This window comes from Achroia grisella, unplaced genomic scaffold, assembly GCF_030625045.1.
Source record: "Achroia grisella isolate CSIRO2021 unplaced genomic scaffold, CSIRO_AGI_Agris_v1 utg782, whole genome shotgun sequence".
NCBI classification, from domain to species: Eukaryota; Metazoa; Arthropoda; class Insecta; order Lepidoptera; family Pyralidae; genus Achroia; species Achroia grisella.
In genome coordinates, this window is record NW_026713022.1 from 5,421,007 (window position 1) to 5,448,242 (window position 27,236).

General features: G+C 34.5%; 2 protein-coding genes across 2 annotated transcripts in view; one reads left to right on the plus strand and one right to left on the minus strand.

The window, feature by feature from the left end:
- Nucleotides 1–13,891, minus strand: part of LOC131851309 (protein phosphatase 1 regulatory subunit 12B) — a 166,597-nt gene extending 152,706 nt beyond the window's left edge. Inside the window, exon 1 of the mRNA XM_059201796.1 lies at nt 13,872–13,891. The gene's annotated coding sequence lies outside the window, so the exon portion shown is untranslated. The remainder of the gene's footprint in view (nt 1–13,871) is intronic.
- A 5,252-nt stretch (nt 13,892–19,143) lies between these two features.
- Nucleotides 19,144–26,789, plus strand: LOC131851186 (UDP-glucosyltransferase 2-like). Its single transcript, XM_059201633.1, has 8 exons — nt 19,144–19,296; nt 19,928–20,015; nt 20,377–20,557; nt 21,705–21,902; nt 23,436–23,655; nt 24,286–24,505; nt 25,655–25,874; nt 26,462–26,789. Exons 1-8 carry the CDS (start codon nt 19,144–19,146, stop codon nt 26,733–26,735), a joined length of 1,554 nt encoding a protein of 517 aa, XP_059057616.1. The 3' UTR covers nt 26,736–26,789.
- Nucleotides 26,790–27,236: the final 447 nt, after the last annotated feature.

The window sequence follows — 27,236 nt, forward strand, 5'->3', positions numbered from 1 at the left end:
CATGCCACGTTGAAAACAGCTCGAACAATACGGGATTTTTTTTCTTCTTCAAAATTTGCTTTAGCTTCGCAATTTATGACAGACTTGAATGACGAGCGTGCATGGCAATAGTTGTTCATACACGGGATTTTCATTTAATGTTAGACATAGACACCTATATAAATGTACATAGTAAATAAACTGGCTTTTAAAATGAAAGTAATTCAATTGAGTTCCTTGCCAGTTCTTCTGAATTGGATCTATATACTGAACTGGACGGTAGTAAATATAAAACATTTAACGTTCATAAGCGGCTAAAATGTCCTACATGAATAAATTATATTTGAATTTGAATTTGTAGAAAAAATTTAAATACATAGCACTGACAATATTATCTAATTACACTAATAATGAGTGCGTAGCGATTTCTATGTTGATTATGGTTCTTGTAATTATTTATATATAAAAACATATATTAATTCTTCTTGTGATGGATCTGCATTCCGAATGAGTGGTAGAATCAAAATATGACTATTCAAAAGTGCTTGTAATGAGTTTATTTGAATAAAGATTATTTCTATTTCTATTTCTATTACAAGCGGGGCGCGGCGCGGCGGCGTCAGCCTGCGCAGCGCGCTGATTTAAAAAAAGTAAAACGGCGGGAAAACAAATGTGTATTGCAGTTTTATGGCTGAAGTTATTTAAAATTAAGTGTAAAAAACGTCGTACGTTATACGTGCGTATTTAACACACTCAGCTCTATTACGCCTTGCCCACGGCTTAGGATATATTTCCACCTCGTGTGTTATAACCATCATAACGTACTTATGTCGTAATAAAAATGAAAAAAATGTTTGTTTGGTTAGAATTTGAATTCGAATATCAACAATTAAGGTTTATTATCAAATTTAGAAGAAAATAAAAGAGATAGCGGTACAGTCCAACCAATTATCTCGGCAGAGGTCCGCCCACTGATATTCCGTATCGTAATTTGTTTGCTATCGATACAAAGATACAATCGATAATGCTGTGTAGTCACGCGACATCGACTGATCGTGTTTGTGGCTGTCCCTGCCTTGTTCTATTCTTGGATTCAATATACAATCCACTTAGATATATTGCGGAGGAGATAATTGATGTGTTCGTTTCAAAAAACATTAAATTACTAAGTAATATTAACCCAGGACTATTCACATCATACTGGGTAAGCTAGTGGAAGCACGACTTAGATGGTATGGCCATGTCATGAGGAGACCGGAAGATCACTTGACGAGAAAAGTTCTCGACCTCAATTCAGGACCGAAAAAGCGTGGACGACCACAATTAACATGGATGTCAGTAGTTAGTAAGGACCTTAAGGACAACGGAAACATAGAGCCAGCAACAGTCCAAAATAGACACCACTGGAGAAGAAAGATTAGGAGAGCCGACCCCAAATGAAAATGGGATAAGGCCGGAAGAAGAAGAAGAAGACTATTCACATCATTTTCTAAACCCAAGCTAAGCAGAGCTTGTGTTATGGGTACTAGACAACTAATATAAATACTTAAATACATTTTTTATGTAAATACATACGTATATAATACACATAGTAAACATTTAAACCAATATCTAAAACAATCATACTCATGAGGGACTAGACGTTGCTATGTGGATAATCCATCTAGTCCCAAGTGTTAGGATTCACATCAATATTGTAGAAAAAAATCCGATATTTTAAAAAATACTCAAAGAAGGTAGAACCTACAGAAGAGAACCTACACAATGTCACAAGTCACGGGCGCTACTTGGGGTTTCTCTTCCGGTAGCCAGCTTCAAAGCCTAAGTCGTCATCATAATTAGTGGATCTCAGTCACACAACTAAGTCTCAAATCCATCCAGTTATAGAAAACAGCAAGCCAGCAGCAGCAGCCAGACTAATACAAGCATGCTCATGAATACAATTTTGTTGTACCGTGCGAGGAATCGAACCCCCAAACGTCAAAAGTAAAACGGTATACGAAACCGCTAGACCACTGAATCTGTCCAAAACTACCAAACTACGTATCACCTTTTTTAAACCCTTAACTCTACTAATATGAATATTAATATTTGTACCGTGCGAGGAACTGAACCTGCAAACATCAAAAGTAAAGAGGTATACTGAATTCCTACACCACTGAGGCCGTCCAAAACTATCAAATTACATAACATCTTTTTCAAACCTTTAACTCTACTAATGTACGAAAGAAAACAACTTAATAAATATGTCGAAATGTCTGTCCATTGTGATTTCGCCTATAAAACGTTCCCCGAGGCGTCTAAATAATTCGTTGTTAATTTCTCAATAACCGCTGACAATCGGCCATTAATAATGTTTTTATAACTCTCCTCTAATGATACCTATACATTTATATCCGTTGGATTTCTATCTTTATATATAATATATAAAAATTACTTGTCACGTTGTTTGTCCGCGATGGACTCCTAAGCTTGCAAATTTGATTTACACATTGTGTGCAATTTGATCCAACTTGAAATATAGGATAGCTTTCATCTCAATTTATAATCGCAATATTGTTTTATTCAAGAACCTTAGCCACAGCAACGTGTGGCTGCGTCTGCTAGTATGCTATGTATAGTGTCTAGTGGTAATAATATTAGTCGCTCAGTGGTCAAAATTCGACCATACTTAATACAAATAATAATCTCAGGACAATTCACACATCGCCATCTAGACCCAAGTTAAGCTAGCTAAAGTTTGTGTTATGGGTACTAGATAACTGATACAAATACATAGATATGTTTTTTTTCGTAAATACATACATATTATATATAGAAAACACCCAGACCGATACAAATCAATCATTATCATGAATACAAATGTTTGTGCCGTGCGTGGAGTCGAAAAATGTCGGTTTGTAACCACCACCCTTCATGCCCATATGAAGAAACGAAGCGCTGCGCTACTGCGACCAAATCTCCACTGGTAATTTGATTACTAGCGCGTTTTGTTCCCACTCACTACAATTTGTTCCACAATACACTGGCCACAGTTAAAATTTCTCACGTTTAAGTAATTTTGAAACTTTCTTTTCCACCGCAGACTAATTGCCGTAACAAAGGTGGTTAAGATCGACTGATATACATACTTACTTAATATTTTTACACATGAAATGACAATGAATGAAAGAACGTTTATTTCTCTCAAGAACAATTCGATTACTTATAGCTATGTGGTTAATTTATATGCGGTTGAAGTGAAACCAAGGGATAGGTATAACAGCGAAATCTATCTACAATCTTTAAAAGATCTTTGTAACCTTCTAAAAGGTCTTGGCCTGTCTAAGTCTGTAGTAAGTTCTATACTAGAAATATCTAAAGCTGCACTAGCAGGCTCCTACTAGATTTATCTGGGCAGGGAGAGAAACACGAGCGGTGAAGGTGAGTGTTGCCGTACGTCAACAAGGGGAATCTTAAACCTACATCTAGTACGTGTATCTAAAGCTGCACTAGCAGGCTCCTACTAGATTTATCTGGGCAGGGAGAGAAACACGAGCGGTGAAGGTGAGTGTTGATGTACGTCGACAAGGGGAATCTTAAACCTACATCTAGTACGTGTATCTAAAGCTGCACTAGCAGGCTCCTACTAGATTTATCTGGGCAGGGAGAGAAACACGAGCGGTGAAGGTGAGTGTTGATGTACGTCGACAAGGGGAATCTTAAACCTACATCTAGTACGTGTATCTAAAGCTGCACTAGCAGGCTCCTACTAGATTTATCTGGGCAGGGAGAGAAACACGAGCGGTGAAGGTGAGTGTTGATGTACGTCGACAAGGGGAATCTTAAACCTACATCTAGTACGTGTATCTAAAGCTGCACTAGCAGGCTCCTACTAGATTTATCTGGGCAGGGAGAGAAACAGGAGCGGTGAAGGTGAGTGTTGCCGTACGTCGACAAGGGGAGTCTTAAACCTCCATCTAGTACGTGTATCTAAAGCTGCACTAGCAGGCTCCTACTAGATTTATCTGGGCAGGGAGAGAAACAGGAGCGGTGAAGGTGAGTGTTGCCGTACGTCGACAAGGGGAGTCTTAAACCTCCATCTAGTACGTGTATCTAAAGCTGCACTAGCAGGCTCCTACTAGATTTATCTGGGCAGGGAGAGAAACACGAGCGGTGAAGGTGAGTGTTGCCGTACGTCGACAAGGGGAGTCTTAAACCTCCATCTAGTACGTGTATCTAAAGCTGCACTAGCAGGCTCCTACTAGATTTATCTGGGCAGGGAGAGAAACACGAGCGGTGAAGATGAGTGTTGACGTACGTCGACAAGGGGACTCTTAAACCTACATCCTGGTTACAAGTCCCGCTGTTATGTAGTTCATCTCATTAGCATTCTATATACTCACAATGCGGGTGCCAGGCCCGTCGTGTGGCAAAGAGGGCAAGAGGTATCAGTTATCTAGTACCCACAACACAAAATTCAGCTAGTTTAACTTGGGTCTAGATGGCGCTGTGTGAATTATCCTGAGATATTATTAGTATACTAGCTGGACCCACGACTTCGTCGGCCTGGAATTAAACTTTATTTTTCTAAAATAAAAGAATTTCTCTAAAATAAAAGTAGCCTAACTTATTAGCCATCTGCCAAAAAAAATCCCGTCATAATCGGTCCAGCCATTTCAGAGAATAGCCGGAACAGACAGACAAGTGTTACAAGTACTCGACTACTGCTATAAATAGATATTTTTTATAAATACATACATAATACATACATATACAAACATAATATATAGAAACCACCCAGCCGGATACAAATAACCATACTGAAGAATACAAATGTTTGTACCGAGCGAGGATCAAACCCGCAAAAATCAATGTAAGGCGTTGTGTTAAACCGCTAGACCACTAAGGCAGTCAGTTATAGTGACTGGTGTTATAAAATTGTCAGGTTTCCGCGCACCACCAGCGTATCACATTGCTGTTGACGTAACCTCGTACATAGCCCGCGAGCCAAGAACAGGTTAAGGTGACCTATTTGCTCCAGGTCTAAAACTTCTAAGATGGTTAATATAGTTGTGTTATAAACCCTAGTGAAAGTATACCCTCGGGATGAAACATGTAGTTTTTTTATTTAATACCGTTTATGAGAGTGCTTCTCTTCATCTCACCTACGTACGGGAGAAGGATTTGTTAGTAATGTGGACTGTTGACCCCATTGCTACCAATGTACCATATCAGGTCGACCTCCATACGGTTCCCCCTGGAAACCATAGTGATAAACTCTTGGTGAACTTGTCACGACGGGCTAATTGACCTGACCTCATGCTCATCTTTCATTTCATTATCATTCATAAAAAAACCCTAGTGAAAGTCAATCCTCGGGGCGGGACGAAGACTTGCACCCTCATAAACGTGTATAAAATAAATAAAAATACATGTTATAGAGGGTGCTCCTCCTGAACTCACCCTCCTAACCACAGCCGACTTTTACTAAGCCTCATAACACGATTTTCTTAACCAACTTAGAAATTTCGACCTGGAAGAAGTAATTGACGAAAAAGCCGTTGACTCACGGACTAACAGCATCAATATCACCCCACGCAAACCGCACTTGTGTGGCCATGCGTGATCTTTATAAATATATCATGTGATACTTAAATAAAGATAGACTAGACTAGACAATAATACTAGTTGTTACCTGCAACTTCGTCTGCATATTTTGGTAAACAATAGCCTGTCCGTTCTCGTGATATAAGCTGTGTTCATACCGAAAGATATACTGGAATTACCTTTAAATAAATTCGAAACATCTGTTAAATCATATTTATTGAGCAAAGCCTATTAATCACTAAATGATTATTGAATGACGTGTATGGCAGTATTTGTTCACGCACGGGATTTTCACTTAATGTTAGACGTAGACAAATATGCGAGCAGCGCAGGACCGATCGTCGTGGAGATCTTTGGGGGAGGCCTATGTCCAGTAGTAGACGTCATACGGGCTGCGATGATGATGATGATGATGATGATGTCAGACACAGACACATAAATACACAATGTAATAATATTAATAATAATAAAGTTGAAAAAAAAACAGCAAAGGCTGAGAGAGTGAGACGATGCTAAAAATAATAATAATAAAAAAAATAAACACTTTACATCACCCTTCAAAAGGCTGCCATCTTAAATACCTGTCGTACAGTCCGAAAAATTCTCGAAATCGATGAAAATGATATAACACCAGTCACACCAGGCACACAATAAGTACACACACACTCACGCATACATACACGCGCACACAAACATACACACACTCTGCACTTACTTGGTTTCGGCCCGTAAGTGTGGAGAAAACCAGCAAAAGCTGAGAAAAAATAAATAAATAATAATAATAATAATAATAATTCCAATCGTTATGTCGGTGAACGGTCTTATCCCAACCAGTCTGGAACAACATCTCAGACGGTTGGGATTCCGGGGCGGCTCACTCCCGGGAAAGATGCAGAAAGCGGTGCTGTTAGATTCTGCCCGCATTGTACACCGGTTTCTCTCCCTGGGGCCCTGAACCCCGGCCGACTGTGTTTCTGCCGGGGGTATGTTGCCATCACCTCTCCTTAAGAGGGGAGATGAGAATTTATGGAAAAAAAAAAATTATTTGCTCAAAAACACAGTATAAAAGATGATAATTAAGACATAGGATCTATCATGTGTTTGCCATAGTAATGGCACGCAAAAATAGTATTGTTTAAAAATTATACACAATTAACTATACAGAGAGAATAATAATAATAGTAAAATAGGATCTCTCCAGTCGATATTTTTTTTTATATAACTTCAATGCACAAAATACCAAGGTAAAAGTACATATGGCGGACTTAACGCGTTACGGCATTTTCTACCAGTCAACACACACACAGATTGTGCAGAGAAACTATAGGCGGTGCAAATGTAACAATAACTTCTTTCTCTATTAAACTTTAATACGAGATTTAGATCACGCAACCGTAATTATAACACCTTCTATCTTCAGGTTTACTCCAATAATACTTCATATTATAACCCAATAGTTCGAATGTATCGCCAATACAATGAAATTCTTGTCTCCAATAGAAATATAGATATTTTCCATTCAACGCTGGACCAGTTCCGGAGACAATTAAATTTCCACCGTAAAGAGACAAATTATATTTAACATTGTACCAATTTTCTTTTCTTTAATATAAACAAAATTCTGTTAACATGTTAATTCATTGCATTACGTAGTTATATATTATTTTCTGTTTAGTTTACTTTTCATTATATAACCTTATCTAGCGTATATTGAATGCGTCTATATAATTTAGCTCTTAGGCATACATAGTCTTGGATTACAATCCAGTTTTGTACCGAACTACACGCTCCTAGTTATATTATTATATTGACTGTAATCTGTTTTGTATGCTAATAAATAAATAAATAAATAGGTAAAAAAAAATTATACATATACTAAAAGTAAATACATGTAAACACATGCATATACATACACAAATACATATAATATATATCAATCTATAAATAAATATGACATAAAATATATAAATCAAATGTACCATATACATGTCATATAACATAGTCTGACAATGAAAAAGTAAAAACAGAGAGTGAACACGTAACAAAAGATAGGAAATAGAGACTAACGAAAATAATTATATATTGTCAAAAAAATCCATTAAACTGCAATTGTAGTAAACTAGGCCCATTCCCATTTTTACATTTTTTTTATTTTTATACTTAACTAGCAACTCGCCCCGGCTTCGCCCGGGTGTACATGTATTATATATATAAACCTTCCTCTTGAATCACTCTATCTACTAAATAAACAGCTTCAAAATCCGTTGCGTAGTTTTAAAGATTTAAGCATAGATAGGGACAGAAAGACAGCGATAGCGACTTTGTTTTGTACTATGTAACTAGCTACTCGCCCGGCTTCGCACGGGTGTACATGTATTATATATATAAACCTACCTCTTGAATCACTCTATCTACTAAAAAAGCAATGCAAAGTCCGTTGCGTAGTTTCAGAAATTTAACCATACATAGGGACGGACAGACAGCGATAGCGACTTTGTTTTATACTATGTAATGATTCCAACTGACAGCCCAACAGAAAGTTTTTTTGATAATTCAGATTCAAACACACGACCACCCGATTTAAATAATAGTACCTAAACCACTAGACCACAATACTATCCTATCAATAAAATATTTTAGTATGTTATTAAGCTACATTCTGGTCTAGAATGTATTCACAGAGCACAAAATTTGCAACATTTATCTCAAACGCCGTGAGCCGCCGGTTTCTTTCATTGCTATCGGTTTGTACATGTTCCAATGTTACTTGAGGCTAGTAACACTACCATTCAATTATCATAAAAACAGTGGAGAATACTTGAGCTCAAATAAGTAGTAACATAACAAGAAGGAAGTAGAGTTGTGATTTTGTTTTCTGAAACGTGACTTGATTTGTATTTCGCAATTTAACAAAACCTGATAGTGTTTGCCGCCCGTGAACAACAGAAATAGCAATAAAAATAGAAATAGAAATAGAAATAATCTTTATTCAAATAAACTCATTACAATCACTTTTGAATAGTCATATTTTATTCTACCACTCATTCGGAAAGCAGATTCGTTACAAGAAGAATTACAAAAGGGTAAGGTAGGAGTTGATATTGAGTAAAAACAACATATGCATGATGGCTAGGACCCTGCAAATTAAACAAACATATGGCATACCTAGGCCTATGCACAACAAAAATCTGCAGATTTTGACAAACTGAAGAGGAAACGCCACTACACATCCTATGTGGTTGTAGCCCACTCATGCATAAACGAAATATCTCCTTTGGAAAGTTTACACTCTTTCCCGAGGAGATAAAAACCATCGCTCCTAAGAATATCCTTCAATTCTTGTCCCTGATGGGTCTAGGTAGCGAACTTTGGAAAAGGCGAGCACAATAGATCTATGAAGGTCACAATGCTACAGGTCCGTGCACCTGTCGATAGCCCAAACAACCCAATAAAAAAAAATACAAAAGGATAGAAATTAAATTAAGCAACGACAACGTCTTATGTAAATATGATTTGAAGCTTCATATAGGCTATCTTTTATATAAAAAAAGCAAATAAATTCAAAAGTATCAGCTTGAATGTCGATACATTTTAAACATTCAGAAAAGAGAGCTCTGTCGACCCATCGATGCTTTTCTACATGAATAGCATTATAGACATCACGTTATCATGTAACATCCATGATAGCACTAATGGAAGGGAATTGATAGTAGTGTAGATCAATGACCCTATTGCTAGAAATGTAGCTTGTCAGGTTGACGTCCACACGGTCACCCCTGGAAACCTTCATCATCATCATAATCATAACAATAATAAGAAAAAGAAACCAATTTAATTGGATACCGACAATCACTACATGAAATGTTATCTTAGATACATGTGCAATAGTCCGTCGCTTGCTTCACCACGCAAAATAAAGTAATGAGGGACTTGGCATGTCCCGTTCTCGGTACTTATCTTTCTATATATGTATATACAACAATAATAATAATAAAAGATGCAGAAAGCGGTGCTCTTAGATTCTGCCCGCGTTGTACGCCGGTTTCTCTCCCTGGGGCCCTGAACCCCGGCCGACTGTGCTTCTGCCAGGGGTATGTTCCCATCTCCTCTCCTTAAGAGGGGAGATGAGAATTTTTGTAAAGTTTAAAAAATATGGAAACCATCGTGATAAATTCCTAGTGAATTTGTCACGATGGGCTAACTGACCTTACCTTATCCTCACTTTATCATACTCCATTGGTGCCCCGCCAGCTTAAACCGGCAGGTGCACCATTCCATTATCATCCATTTAAAAATACCTGCAAGAGTACTAAAATCAGACGACTAAGGAGACTAACCAGAGGACTAAGACGTCATGCCTCATAATCTGTAACTAGCTTTTGCCCGCGGCTTCGCTCGCGTTAAGAAGTATTATTATTAGGTATAGTTTTTGTGGCTTTACGGTACTTTCATACAAACTTTAATCACCTATTTTATCCTCTTAGGGGTGGAATTTATAAAATCCTTTCTTAGGGGATGCCTACATCATAGTAGCTTTATGTATGCATAGTCTCAGTCCGATCGGTTTAAAATTGACAAAGTTTCATACAAAATTTAATCCACTATTTTATCCCCTTGGGGGTAGAATTAATCAAAATCCTTTCTAATCAAGATTAATCAAGATCCGTCCAGTGGTTTGGGCTGTGCGTTGATAGATCACTATGTCAGTCACCTTTGAGTTATATATATTTAGATTTCACTGACTTATTGCAACCTACAACCGAAACACGACTGGAGTACCCATCTAAGATACCTCCTCTGATAAATTGAATTCAGTAGCTGGTATAAATCCCAAAAATTTCACAGACGGTCCAACAAGCTATGTAAAATCAACGAGCATACAATTGTAGCCGCAGTTATGTCCATTTCACGGTTGGCTCCCGTGGGCAGCGATGTGCAGATTAATAGCAGGTCGGTTATTATAATATTCCCATTATCTGTCGCTGGCTGCTAATCTCGAATGTAATAACATGTGATTTTAAAACGTTTCACGCTTGGCATAATACGTTTATTATATTAGTGGAGTAAATACGGACTAACATATATCTGCTCAATCCTAACCTTCTGCGTCCTGTTGCCATGATCACGCGTTACATTTCCCCATCTTTAATAATCACCTAACATTTCCGATAGACGACTAAGCACACGTTTCAAACTAATTAAAATTTGATATTTATGTTAATTTTGATTTCATTTTTGCTATTTACTATTTTGAGTGTTACTTATAAAGTATACAGTAAAAAAGTTATATATTCTGTCGATTGCTATGTTAATGAGTAGTATATAGCAGAATCGTTTGTCTTGATACATTTTGTTAATCTATATATATATATATATATATATATATATGTATATATAACTCAACTGACATAGTGATCTATCAACGCACAGCCCAAACCACTGGACGGACCGGGCTGAAATTTAGCATGCAGGAAGATGTTATGACGTAGGCATCCGCTAAGAAAGGATTTTGATTAATTCTACCCCCAAGGGCATAAAATAGGGGATGAAAGTTTGTATGAAACTTTGTCAATTTCAAACCGATCGGGCTGAGACTTAGGCATCCCCTAAGAAAGGATTTTGATGAATTCCACCCCTAAGAGGATAAATTAACGCGAGCGACGTCGCGGGATAAAGCTAGTCTGAAAATATGATTAACTAGCTGATAGGCAATGCTGATACTAAATATACCTACCTACTACAAAATGTGCTTATAAACAACGTTTACAACTTTTTTATCATTACATAGTACAAACATGTTTTGTTTATAGATTACTCTTGAAACAGCGACATTTTTATCATTACATAGTACAAACATGTTTTGTTTATAGATTACTCTTGAAACAGCGACATATAATTCGTGGAGGGCAGGTTGACCTCCACGCGATTCCCCCTGGAAACCATATACTTGAATCATACATATCATCCATAAAAAAAAAGCTCTGTTGCCTTGGAATTAGATGGCTATATGCGAATTGTTTAGAGATACAACTACTATTACTAGTACTATTATTATTTTTGTTTTGAATTAAATTTGATATGCTGTAAATTTATGAGCCGAGAGTGGTACTAGTACTTACATAAATAAATAACCAACTTACGCGATTCTGTACGCGATGCGTCAGTCAATCAAATATAGAATAAATTCACGTCAATTTTTCCCTACCGTCCAATTCAGTATGTAGATTAAATTGAGAGGAACTGGTAAGACAATCAACTGAATTTCTCAGAGCAGCAAATAAAGCCATAGAGTCAAGTGTCGTGATCGTGCGGGTAGGGCGAGATAGTCACGCGTGACAACTCGACATCGATCGTGTGTCCGGGCCTTAACCCCCGCCCTTTAGGGTTGCCAGGTTTCCTAACAACCTTAGTATAATCTCAAACTAAGGAACCGTTACTGTAATATAAATAAACATAATTATAAACGTTACTGTAACGTTTATTGGGTATTCTGGCAAGATATTTGTTACGGAAGGAAGGATCGACTGTATTAAGGCTGGTTAAAAATGAGACACGTTCCTAGGTGAGGTAAAATAGATGTAATCAGCTCGCTAGCAAAAATATAAAGACCATATGGCATAAGAAAACAAACGGTATATAAAAACAGAACGTCAAAATATAAAATTCAAATATATATAAAAAACATAAAAACTATCAAAAAGGTTGCCATCGGCAATATTGCGGGTGAATAATACGATGTTGCTAGTCGAGACGATGTATATTACAGATAATGATAAACTGACAATATGTACATAGAAATAATGATCTTATATACTAAATAAAAATAGGAAAATGTAAGGTGGGGTGACACAGTTTAGATACAGCAGTGCCTAGTAGACAATATTGAATTTGTCTTACTAGACATTATTAAATGCAATTATTATTTTATGTATCTAGGTGACTGTGTCCCATAGGCAACAATATTATTATATATTTACTAGCTGTGCCTGCCGTTTATAGAAATTTAATAATAATATGATTTATTTCTCCTCACAAACATGATGGCAACAATATATGTAGTATTCTTTATATTAAAATACTTAAATTTATTATTTGAATCGATTTGCTGTGAGGAGCTGGTGTCTGAGATAGGCATAACCTGTAATACAGATCACCAGAGAATTTTTACCAGAAATTTGTAGCCTATATGTTATTCTTATGTATAAGCTTACTGTAAAGTTTCATCAAAATCCGTTCAGTAGTTTTTGCATGAGAGAGTAACAAACATCCAAAAAACTAACAAACTTTCGCAGTTTTAATATTAAAAACGGTGCAGTATGAAATTTCGCACACTTATAGTTTATATAGAGAAAGAATGAAGAATGCTAAAATATTTTTTTAATTGTACATAACTAATTATCCCTGCAAATGTTCTTTTGCCATATAAATTAAAATCGCTATTAAAAAATAGGGGTTGGTGATAGAAGGGTGTATATTTAGGGTTGTATGTATTTGTTAATGCCACATTATAAACAAACAGAATGAAGTTGAACAAAAAGGTTCAGTAACGGGTGAATTCCGAGACCTACTGCATATGTATATAAAACTTCATAAAAATCGGTCAAACCGTTTAGCAGGAATATGCTAACCAACATTGTGACACGACAATTTTATATATTAAGATACGTGAAGCAAAAACTTGATTCCCTTTTTACGAAAAAATATATAATTTCGTACACTTATAGTTTATATAGAGAAGGTATGTAGAATGCTAATATTATTTTTAATAAATACTTTAAATCAATAAAAAAAAAATATTATATACTCTACCATATATTTGACACTATTTTATACATGCATATACCTATATATTTTGTTACTTGTCACCAATTCATTCATAGCGAAATTTGTGACATCCATTCATGTTAGGCAATAGCTATTTTACATTAAATTAACTGTCAGTTTATATATTATTTCAATTAATATAAATTTAAAAATAAATTGCAACAATATAATAATAAAAAAACAAAGCTGATAGAGGCCCGAATAGTGTCGTAGATACCGTTGTCAAGGCAACAGAAAACATAACTATAAACAGTGTCGATTTTATTTTTATAATAATTATGTAATCGGTACAGTATTTGAATAACTTGATTATATCTTTACAATTGTCTATGATTTATAAAAGAGCAAGAAAACACTCTATACTTCTACTCGATGAAATTAGTCACATTTACAATTTAAATTATGTAATAGCGTCTTTACTTATATTGAGAAAATAATTGATGTACAATATTGTAGTTTACGATTATCTAAATACTTACTGTTATCATGAAATCCAAGATATATGTTTTTTAATTAATTTAACGCCAAAACTGCACTCTCCACAGACACATTAATATTACAACTCTATTTATTAATTACACCACAAAGTACCACTTATCCACAGATGAAATAGCATTTTCAATCATAGACAACAAATAAAAACCGTTATTTACGTGATCGTTTTAAAAATAGAAAATAAAAGAAAATTCGAATTTAGAATAATTCGAAAGCACTCGTGCGTCCCCGCTGGCCGCGAAGCGACTGCACGACTTTAAATAAAACTTGTGACCTCTGTTATCTCTTTCTTTCGTACAATAGTGCATTGCGAATAGAAAAGGATAGATAGTTGAACGAGTTTTCCAAACAATCACGTATGTAGTTTTTGTTATCTTTTATAAGTTATTTTCTGTCAATGAATTAGGTATATTCGTAATAATGGAACTGAAAGATACTTTTAAGCAAATTTTGTACTTATTACATGTAGTGTAGTAAGTGTAGATTTTTTTTTTTGTATTTAGATTCCTAATTCGAATTGTAAACGTTTAGACAGATATATTATGTTAATATAATACCCCTCGAGACTGGCTAATTTTAGTTGATAATTTTCATGACATTTATAATATACTAGCTATCGGCCCCGGCTTCGCACGGATGTACATCTATTATACATATAAACCTTCCTCTGAAATCACTATATCTATTGCTATAAACTGCATTAAAATCATGTGAAGTGTACAGACTGTACAGGTTGTTATTATTATATAACTATTACTACTAAGTCGTGATTATGTTGCATTGGAAACCAAAAAAAGCGAAACATTTTTTTTTTACTATGGATGGTCGGAATTGCGTTTCTATTACGTTGCTTCGGAGCCCTAAAACATTATATTATATTACAGATAATATTTTCCCTATCCTAATGATAACTATTTATAGATGATGATAATAACCAAATACGCAAGTCATTGTAAGTAGTAAATAAAGATTATAATAATTTATTATATATTGAGACAATAATACCTAATCAATATAAACATGATGACAAAACAAACAGTAAACATTATGAAATCTTATCAAAATAATATAATGCAAGTTGTTCAAATAAATGGTGTAAAGTCTGAGGGAACTAGTGTTAAAATGGGTGTTCCTCAAGGCTCTATTCTAGGTCCGTTTTTATTTTTAGTTTACATAAATGATCTTCCTTATATGGTAGAAAAGATAGCTGACATAGTTCTGTTTGCTGATACTTCATTAGTATTCAAAGTCAATCGACATATTAATAATATGGACGAAGTAAACGGTGCTCTCTCTTCTGTTTTAAAATGGGATACTGCTAATATTATGCTACTAAATGCAAATAAAACTAAATGTATCAAATTTACGCTCCCCAACGTAAGGCAGGTAGATTCAACAATCGTATTGGACAATAAACCTATAGATTTTGTTGACGATACTGTATGTCTAGGTATCACATTAGATTCTAAGTTGCAATGGAGTGCCCTTATTACTAAATTGGCATATAAATATCTAATATTATATATAATATATATATTATTTTATATAACTATAATATAATATAATATATATATAGTATAATATATATATATAATATAATATATATTTATTTCGATAATGTAGCACCCCCTCCAGAGGAACATATTAAGCAATTAAAACTTTGGCAGTATCAAATCGCAGCTGAAGTACTAGATAATATATTTATATTAAAAAAAGTGATAATAAAACAATAGACAGACAAATAAAATTAACAAAAAAAAACCATATGGGACAATATATATATAAAGAAAACAAATTGGTCTTAACTTAATATATTAATGAAAATTTTAATTATATGAATAATAAAGCTTAAAAAAAAATAATATAATAACAATATGATCAATGATGATGATGATTAAAGAAAAAAAAATCGTTCCGGTAATTTTACTATAATTTTTTTATCAGTAACAGATACCAAAGACATATATAATTCATAGCATATTCATTCATTTCTTCATTTATATTCATTGCCTCGTTGAGTTGATACATATAAATTATTTGTTAATATTCATTATTGAATATATTTATTTACTTAAAATTAGATAGTACACTGCAAGGAAGAATTTTGAAGAAAATAAGAATTTTGTAAGTGTTTCATTAATTATTATAATAATTATAATGTTTCATATCAGTTGTGTTTGACGGCCTCGGTGGTCTAGCGGTCTAGCACACCGCCTTACGTCCGATGGGTTCGATGCCTCGCACGGCACAAACATTTGTATTCATGAGTATGATTGTTTGTATCGGTCTGAGTGTTTTCTATGTATAATATGTATGTATTTACGAAAAAAATATCTGTGTATTTGTATCAGTTGTCTAGAACCTATAACACGAGCTTTAGCTAGCTTAACTTGGGTCTAGATGGCGCTGTCTGAATTGTCCTGAGATGATTATTATTATTATTATATAATTGTGGGAATAATAAACGAGAAACAGTAAGTTGTACAAAACGTAAATTTAGTATTTTTTTAAATATTGGACAGTTTTCACGGGATCCTGCGACGATTTATTTATTATTACGTATCAGGTAGTGTTACAACAACCATGATTATCTGTGAACTGAAAAACAGCGGGTATATGGAAAATTATGGGTAAAAACAGTGATATATTCAAACAACATCGTGTCTTGACAGTATCAGGTAGTGTTACAACAACCATGATTATCTGTGAACTGAAAAACAGCGGGTATATGGAAAATTATGGGTAAAAACAGTGATATATTCAAACAACATGGTGTCTTGACAATGACGAAATTTGTTCGATACTCATCTTGGCAGATTACACTCATTGTATTGTCACTAGAGAATACGATTTAGTTTTTTTAATCCCAGGATTAATTTAGTGAAAAGTCAGTAAATTATTTTCAATCGTTCTATTTTTACCTACTAGCGGACCCGGCGTACTTCGTAACGCCTAACATTCGATTCTTTAATTTTTTAGTTTATTTAATACTTATTCTGCTATTCAGGGCGCCGGGATTTGTAGTAATATTATATGCACATCAATGAGACATGTACATTTCAAGTGACATTTTACCACTGACCACCTGTTTTTGACTAATATTGACACATGCCTTCCCGGAACCTCTCTACTTACACTTGAACTTTATGACAAATTGACTTTTAAGTATCATTAAGAATCGTTTGTATGGGATTAAAAAAAAGGGAGAAAAGCGTTGTTTTTAGGCACTTTTAGGCATTTTTTTAAATTTTTCTCTCCGTAAGAACCATCCTCGTACCTCAAGGAATATTCTAAAAAAAGAATTATCGAAATCGGTTCAGTAGTTCTCGAGATTAGCGCTTACCAAAACATTTAGCGATTCATTTTTATATTATAGAATAGGTAATAGGTTTATTTTAAAGATATATTAAACAAAATTTGCTTCTAATTTCATTGAAGACTAATATTTGTAGTTTACAAATGGTTACTTACTAAAAATTAAACTTTGAGAAAATCAACTTTGTTAGACTGACTTAGAGAAACCTAAAAAAATACTCTACAACTATAAGGATGTAAGACAAGTAGGTAGGTATGCGTAACCATCGACTTCGACAAATATGGTAATTCCTACAAAAGAAATGTTGTGATTATAGTCAACGAAATATTTGCTACGAAATTCATATTTCGGACCGCGTCGTGACGGCGAACTTTTGTACACACACACACAACGCCGTCGTAAACTAATTTAATCAATCAGCTGCTTATCCAAGATGGCCGATAAATGTTAAATAGAGATTAAGTTCGTTTCGTGTCATACAAAAACACTATGAATTCGTTAAAAAAATTGTTAATCCTGAGAATTTCGGGACCCCAAATCCTCTAATCGTTAGGTACCTGTAAGACATTTTCCAACCACTAATTTTATTTAATCAACCCAATAACTAAATTCCTGCGATTTCCTCAATATTAGGAAGTGTAAATAATGAACGCGTAAAATTAAAAACAATATGATAAATCTTGGACAAGAACTTATTTATCCACGGTACTAATCAGATAGTATCTGATCCTGTATCATCGCCAGCAAGCAATTTTATTTTCATTTTACAGTAGAAGATAAGATTAGTACTAAGATACGATGGGACTGGCATTGTCATATTATGATAAAACTCCCTAAATAAATGTAAGATTAAAAAAAAAGAATTTATTCATATACAAATTAAAATATGAAGTATCCTGTACTTTAATTATCACATCTGAATCATATTGCGTATATCTAAATATATATAACTCAAAGGTGACTGACATAGTGATCTATCAACGCACAGCCCAAACCACTGAACGGATCGGGCTGAAATTTGGCATGCAGGTAGATGTTATGACGTCGGTATCCGCTAAGAAAGGATTTTGATTAATTCTACTCCCAAGAGGATAAAATAGGGGATGAAAGTTTGTATGAAACTTTGTCAATTTTAAACCTATCGGGCTAAGACTTTGCACGCATAAAGCTACTATGACGTAGCTATCCCCTAAGAAAGGATTTTTATAAATTCCACCCCTAAGGGGATAAAATAGGGGATGAAACTTTGTCAATTTTAAACCGATCGGGCTGAGACTTTGCATGCATAAAGCTACTATGATGTTAGCATCCCTTAAAAAAGGGGATAAATAAACGCGAGCGAAGACGCGGGCAAAAGCTAGTTAATACATATAAGAGGTAATTTTACATGTTATGTACTCTATCTACAATAGCAAATTATGCGAATAAATGCGAAAGTGGAAGTGATTGTTTGTTTGCTTTTATTGCTGAACAGATATTAATGAAATTCATGGAGCTCTCTTCGAGCTATTATTTAATTATATACATTTCATTAACTACAATCTATATTGTATAACGAGGCTGTAATTAACGTTTCAATATTAAATACTAACCCGGCCTGTTTCTAACCAAAAATTTATATTGTTCAGACGAATAATAGGCACTCTTTGTGTTTGTGTGTGTGAACGATATTACATATATGAATAACTAACTAAATCTATAGTAATACTAGCTGTCCCGGCAAACGTTGTTTTGCCTTAAAATAAAAAAAAAATAAGGGCTGGACTACCCCTAACATTTAGGGGGATGAAAAATAGATGTTGGCCTATTCTCAGACCTACTCAATACGCTCACTACATTTCATGAGAATCGGTCAAGCCGTTTCGGAGGAGTATGGGAACGAAAACTGTAACACGAGAATATTATATAAAAGATTGAATAATTAATTTTCATTCCAGAAAATGGTCAAGTGGCTTAACTTGTTTGTTACCATAGCAGTATTCTCAAGCATAAGCGACGCTTACAAAATCTTAGTTATATTCCCTTTACCAAGCAGAAGTCATGGTATCCTCGGTGTTAATGTGGTCAACCATCTGCTGCAGGCAGGGCATGAGGTAAACTGATCCGGTTAATTGAACAATCTTTATAGAAAATTACCATATCATCTAAGTAAATTCGTTTGCTCTCCAAAGTATAAATATAACTTCACAGAATATCAGTCTAAATATAAATAACTCAAAGGTGACTGATATAGTGATATATTAACGCACAGCCCAAACCACTGGACGGATCGGGCTGAAATTTGGCATGCAGGTAGATGTTATGACATAGGCATCCGCTAAGAATGGATTTTGATTAATTGTACTCCCAAGAGGAAAAAATAGGAGTTCAAAGTTTGTATGAAACTTCAATTTTAAACCGATCGGGCTGAGATTTTGCTCGCATAAAGCTACTACGACGTAGGCTAAGAAAGGATTTTGATAAATTCCACCCCTAATGGAATAAATTAACGCGAGCGAAGTCGCGAGCTAGTTTTTATATATTTGCAGTTAAAGTATTTAGTTGTAATATAATGTGAATGTTCTAATATGCAAGGCGAGTATATAACTAATGGTTAAGTACGCATACGTAGGTACAAACTGACATATTCTTGGATAGTTTAGGAAGACATTTATGCAAAAAAAATCGAGTTTGTGAAGCCCCTAAAGCAAGTCACTCTCACTTCTCCTCCTTAATTCTTTACAGATCACATATATCACACCTTTTCCAGTCAAGGATCCTCATCCAAATTTACAACAATTAGATGTTAGTGATAATTTTGATATCATGGATGGTGAGTATTACAAAAGTCAAATCAAAATACCTATATTCATAAAGGTCTATTATAGACTCTTACGATATGCTAAATCTACCGTCAATTCGAAGTGCTTTCGAGCCAAGAAAAACTGAAAAGAAACTCAGCTCTTATTCTTTTCAAATGAGCTCATACAATTACATACAGATCCAATTTTAAACTCAATTAGAGAGAATATAGTGATCATCTGATTCTGTGCTGTATTTTGGAAAATAATTTAATCATCAATTTAATCTGTAAATGGTGTCACCATTTACAGAGATTACGACCATAAAAGTATTCAATGGACCGTAAATTAAAAATTAATTTATAATTTTACAAATTTCACAGAATTTTTCAGACGTAAAAAGAATAATGAACAATGAAATAGACCTTAGTAATCCCATAACAATGTTTCAAATCATAATTGATTTATTTACAAAAACAGTTCATGATCCTAATGTTGTAAAAGTATTTAACGATACAAATCAAAAGTTCGATGCAGTTGTGGCCGAGTGGATGTTTATCGACAGCTATGCAGGGTATGTTATTATTTCTTTTAGTTTATATTTATTTGAAACCAACGGTGTTATAATTTGAATGTCGCACTTTCTCACCAAAACTATTGAACCGATTTTACATCCTTGCTCAGAGTCTAAACTATCTGAGTATCAATCACAGATAGTGTCTCAGAGTCCAAACTAAAAAACAAAGTTTAGACTCTAAGAAAGGACATAGGCTACTCTTTTACTATAGTTCATACAAATATTAATTTTCCTCGCCTTTAACTGTTTTTTTCTTTTTTATTATTAAATGTAAACTTACTTGCAGTAGGCTTGTAGTAATGTGAGCTTGTAAACTTATTTACATTGATCTGCTGTGTAATATCTTGAATTCAATGATTTTATACTGTTTGATTGTTTGTATTTACAAAAATCTTAAATATTAGTAATGTATTCTTTTTCAATAGAGTACCTGTCGAACAAAATTGGTTACCTAACTAGCTACTCGCCCCGGCTTTGCCCGGGTGTAAATGTATTATACATATAAACATTCCTCTTGAATCACTCTATCTATTACAAGAACCTTTAAAATCCGTTGCGTAGCTTTAAAGGTTTAAGCATACATAGGGACGGCCAGACAGCGACCGCGACTTTGTTTTATACTATGTAATGATAATCTAAATATATATAACTCAATGCAGACTAACATAGTGATCTATCAACGCACAGCCCAAACCATTGAACGGATCGGGCTGAAATTTGGCATACAGGTAGATGTTATAACGTAGGCATCCGCTAAGAAGGATTTTGATTAATTCTACCCCCAAGGGGATAAAATAGGGGATGAAAGTTTGTATGAAACTTTGTCAATTTTAAACCGATCGGGCTGAGACTTTGCATGCATAAAGCTATTATGACGTAGACATCCCCTAAGAAAGGATTTTGATAAATTCCACCTCTAAGGGATCAATTAACGCGAGCGAAGCCACGGGCAAAAGCTAGTATATGTGTAAATTTCGTCCCTTATCCTGCCTAAATAGAATAAAGAAGTCGCAGCTAAGTCTCTTGTCCATGTTCATCATCCCTGTCGTATAGACAGATGCAACATTTAAGATAATTTCTTAAATTTTCATAACTTTGTATGACCCGCAGATTATTCATTGTAAATTTGACTCACTTGTTTCAGCATAGCTGCTATATTTGATTGTCCCTTAATCTGGTTCTCTACCGTCGACCCAGATTGGATTGTACTTAGTTTAATCGATGAGAGTACAAATCCAGCCTATGTGCCGGACAGTCTCTCAAGTACGATACCACCGTTCAGTTTTGAAGAACGAGTAACCGGACTCTTCATACAGATTGTATACTCAGCGTTCCAATATCTGTAAGTATATGGATATGAAATCAAATTAAGATATATATAATAATAATAATAATCTCAGGACAATTCACAGCTCCATCTAGTCCCAAGTTAAGCTATCTAGAGCTTGTGTTACGGGTACTAGATAACTGATACAAGTACATAGATATTTTTTTTTTCGTAAATACATACATATTATACATAGAAAACACCCAGACCGATACAAACAATCATACTCATGAATACAAATGTTGTGCCGTGCGAGGAATCGAACCCGCGAGCATCGGACGTAAAGCGGTGTGCTAGACCGCTAGACCACCGAGCTCGTCCAATATATGTATATGTATATGTATATCAAATAAATTTAAATATATAACTCAAAGGTGACTGACATAGTGATCTATCAACGCACAGCCCAAACCACTGGACGGATGGGGCTGAAATTTGGCATGCAGGTAGATGTTATGTCGTAGACATCCGCTAAGAAAGGATTTTGATTAATTCTACCCCCAAGGCGATAAAATTGGGGATGAAAGTTTGTCAATTTTAAACCAATCGGGCTGAGATTTTGCATGCACAAAGCTACTAAAACGTAGCCATCCCCATAGGAAGGATTTTGATAAATTCCCCCTATACCTAAGGGGATAAATTAACGCGAGCGAAGCCGCGGGCAAAAGCTAGTAGTCTATATGTGTAGGTGTGTTGTTCAGTTGCTTTTGATAGAATAAAACAAATTACTAATCTATTAATTAATAGGATTTTCGTCAGTATTTCGGTTGCCTTATTGAATTTATATGAATACTTAAATATAATCATGTTACGTTCATTCTTCTTGTGATGAGTCTACGTTCCGAATGAGTGGTAGAATAAGAAGTTTATTTGAATAAAGATTATTTGTAGTTCTATTTCATAAAACTCATCAAACATTGAACATTGTTATCGTAACATAACAATGTTCGTAAGACATTTGATTATATACAATTAATACTAGATAAAAATTATTATTGATAATTATATTAATAATCTCAGGACAATTCACACAGCGCCATCTAGACCCAAATTAAGCTATCTAAATCTGGTGTTACGGGTACTAGATAACTGATACAAGTACATAGATAATTTTTTTTCGTACATACATACAAATTATACCTAGAAAATACCCAGACCGACAAACAATCATACACATGTTTGTGCCGTGCGAGGAATCGAACCCGCGACCATCGGACGTAAAGCGGTGTGCTAGACCGCTAGACCACCGAGATCGTCAATTGTAATTGAATGTTTTTTTTTGTGGATGATAATGGAATGGTGCACCCGCCTGCGCTAACGGTTTACGCTGGCGGGGCACCAGTGGAGGATGATAAGATGAGCATGAGGTCAGGTCAGTTAGCCCATCGTGACAAATTCACCAGGAATTTATCACGATGGTTTCCAGGTGGGACCGCGTGGAGGTCAACCTGACATGGTACATTGCTAGTAATGGGTTATAAAGTCCACATTACTAACAATCCCCTTTCTCCCTATAATTGTAATTAAATGTTATACTTTATGTTTCAGTTATTGGGATGGAGTCGTAGAAGACTCGTTTAGAAATGTGATTGGACCCTACATAATAATGAGAGGGAAAGAAATACCCTCATTCTATGACGTTAACTACAATGTTTCCCTATTTTTAGGTAATTCTCACGTGTCTTTAGGACAACCAATAAGATTACCGCAAAACTATATACCAATTGGAGGTTATCATATAGAAACAAAAGTAAAACCACTGCCAAATGTGAGTGTCATATATACATACATACATACATAATTTGAGAAGATTAATAATAAGCTGTTTATTTCTTTATTACTATATTTTAATTTCGTCATGTCTATAATCGGCTTTTTCGAAAGACATTAATATATAATTACTTTTTTAAATAATGATCAGGAATCAAACCTACGACATGAATGACAATTTATGAGGATTCCATCCATCCATCATCCTTAATAATATATATAAGCAACGGTTGTCTTTTTCGATCAGATGGACGAGTTAATTAAAATAAATTTCAATTTGTTTAGAAATATAAAATTAACATCAACTTTAACATTACTTGCTAAAATAAAACTTATAAAACTTTGAACAGAGATTAAGTGCGTAGCGGTTTCTATGTTGATTGTCGCATGCCTAATCCTTGTTAATGTAAATATAATTCATTCAATATTTATTTAAAAGAGCAACACACAAGTTTCTTGTTCGTTCTTCTTGTGATGAGCCTGCATTCCGAATGAGTGGTAGGTTAAAAAAACTTGTCTATTCAAAAGTGCTTATATTAAGTTTATTTGATTAAAGATTATTTCTATTTCTATTTCTAAGACACAAACTTATTTAGAAATATGAAATTAACACTATATGCATCAACAGGACTTGCAGAAACTATTAGACAGTGCGAAGAATGGCTTGATTTATTTTAGTTTGGGTTCAAACCTGAAAAGCAAGGATCTCCCAGATAATTTGAAGTTTGGATTCCTGAAAATTTTCAGTGAACTAAAGCAAACAGTGCTATGGAAGTTTGAAGAAGCTATTCCGGATTTGCCTAAAAATGTTCATATAGTGTCATGGGCGCCGCAATCCAGTATACTAGGTAACTTTTTTTTTATAGCACAGGGGACAAACATGCGGCCCACCTGATGGTAAGTGATTACCGCCGCCCGTGAGCACCCGCAACACCAGGGGAATTGCAAGTACGTTGTCGGCCTTTTAAAAAGGAATAAGCACTTTTCTTGGTTTCAATATCGTATCGGTTCGGAAATACCATTGCTGGAAGGTGATTCCACAATGTGGTTGTGCGTGGCAAAAAAAATGTTAAGTTATTAAAAACCTTAAACAGATATGAACCTGTATAAAACTTTATACTTATGAATCTTCGTCTGTACTGTAGAATAATCATTTAGATTATACATACAATACTAGTAAAGTAATTGTACTGAAGATTTAAGATTTTCTAATACAGAAATTAATTTGTTAATATTAGGTCTGAAATACAGCACATTTCTTAGTTTATTAATATTATGTATTATGTTTAACTCGAAGTTTATTTTATAGAAAAAGTTTTTTTTTTCAAGAAATGTTTATATCTACATAGTATAAAATAAAGTCGCTCTCGCTGTCTGTCCGTCCCTATGTATGCTTAAATCTTTAAAACTACGCAACGGATTTTGAATCGGTTTTTTTTAATAGAGTGATTCAAGAGGAAGGTTTATATGTATAATACATGAAGACCCGAGTGAAGCCGGGCGAGTAGCTTTGAGAGATTGACAGCGACAGCGACTTTATTTTATACTATGTATAGACGACCTCGGTGGTCTAGCGGTCTAGCACACGCTTTACGTCCGATGATCGCGGGTTCGATTCTTCGCACGGCACAAACATTTGTATTCATGAGTATAATTGTTTGTATCGGTCTGCGTATTTTCTATGTAGGTATAATATGTATGTATTTATGAAAAAAAAAACTTTGTACTTGTATCAGTAATCTAGTATCCATAACACAAGCTTTAGCTAGCAGTTTAACTTGGGTCTAGATGGCGCTGTCTGATGTGTCCTGAGATTATTATTATTATTATTATTAAAACTTTACAAAAATGATCTGATGATCTCAGAGATGAGATGGGAGGCCATCTGAGATCATCAGATCTCATCTCCCCTCTTAAGGAGAGGAGATGGCAACTTACCCCAGGCAGAATTATTATTATTAATGATGATATCATAATATCGAGCAATTTAATTTCAGCTCATCCAAACTGCATACTGTTCATCACACACGGCGGGATGCTGTCCACAACCGAAACTGTTCATTTTGGGAAACCCATCATTGGAATACCAGTGTTTGGTGATCAGTTCATTAACATCGAAAGAGCTGTAAATAGAGGGTTTGCTATAAAAGTAACTCTGTCTTACACCATGTTGGACGAGTTTAAAGCAGCTATTGATGAAGTTCTCAGTAATCCCAAGTAAGTCATTATAGAATAGAATAGAAAATCTTTGATTCAAAATAAACTTAATTTAAACACTTTTGAATACTCGTAACATTCATCACATACATTAAATAATTAAATTAAAATTCTTATCCTGACGAAGTCGCAGAAACTGGGAAACAGCTAGTTGTAAATATAATACATACATAATATACACAGACTAATACTAACAATCATACTCATGTATTCATGAAAATGGTGATGTTTGTATGGTGCGACAGATTTAACGCGACTGCGACCTTCGGAAGTAAAACTGCTAAACCAATCAAATCAAATAAAAATCTATTAATCGTGTAGGACATAAACATCTATGTAAAAAACATCTATGTATTTGTATCAGTTATCTAGTACCCATAAAACAAGCTTTAGCTAGTTTAACTTGGGTCTAGATGGCGCTGTGTGAATTGTCCTGAGATTATTATTATTTTTTCCCTACCGTCCAGTTCTGTATACAAATTCAACTGAGCAGATCTCAACTGAATATATTTTGTTAGATCATCGGGTCGTCAATACTAAAATAATTTGATAACTTTCATTAATTAATTTTAAAATCAAATTTTCAGATATAAAAATAAAGCGAAGGAGCTCTCAGCAATTTACCATGACCGGCCCACTCCACCTGCTAAGGAGTTGGTGCACTGGGTGGAGCACGTGATACGTACGGGTGGCGCGCCGCATCTTCGATCCCCGGCGTTACACGTTCCGTTCTATAAGAAATACTATTTAGATCTATTAGCACTTATTGTAGCAATCATTTTAGTATTACTAGTTGCAGTAAAACTGTTATTGCGAGTATTTAGGACTAACAAGAAAGATTTAAAAAAGAAAAACAAATGATAGGTACATACTATGCAAAATTATAGGCAAAAAAAATTTATAATATCTTAGACTTGAAATTTTCTCTTGTTTTTCCTCTTTATTTTATTTTATTTTTATGTAATCAACAATGAATCTGGTATGTTTTTTTATGAAATCGAACTAAAATATCTTAATTCGCGGCTGATATGTCAAAGCTACTGTACTCACTGATATGTAATAGTTAATTCATTATTTGGCAATTCTTTTGCGGACTCCCGCGATACAGGTTCGGCTAGTGCGGGGTCCAATATATAAACATATAATATTTGTATATTGAAAAATAAATAAATAAATAAAATAAAATGCTATAATCGTGATTATACTAGATGTAATGTAGAAAACAAAGCGATTCTTGTTTTTTAAATCAAATAAATATAAAGCCAAGTGGTTTTTTTTATACTATTATGGTGGTAAACAAGCATACGGCCCATCTGATGGTAAATGGTAGCCTATGGACGCCTGAAACACCAGGGGTGTCAC

Coding starts and splice junctions, on each gene's coding strand:
- LOC131851186 (XM_059201633.1), top strand. CDS start 19,144: ATGGTCAAGTGGCTTAACTTGTTTGTTACCATAGCAGTATTCTCAAGC. Junction 21,903..23,435: donor TACTCAGCGTTCCAATATCT/GTAAGTATATGG, acceptor TTTATGTTTCAG/TTATTGGGATGGAGTCGTAG. Junction 25,875..26,461: donor GAAGTTCTCAGTAATCCCAA/GTAAGTCATTAT, acceptor TCAAATTTTCAG/ATATAAAAATAAAGCGAAGG.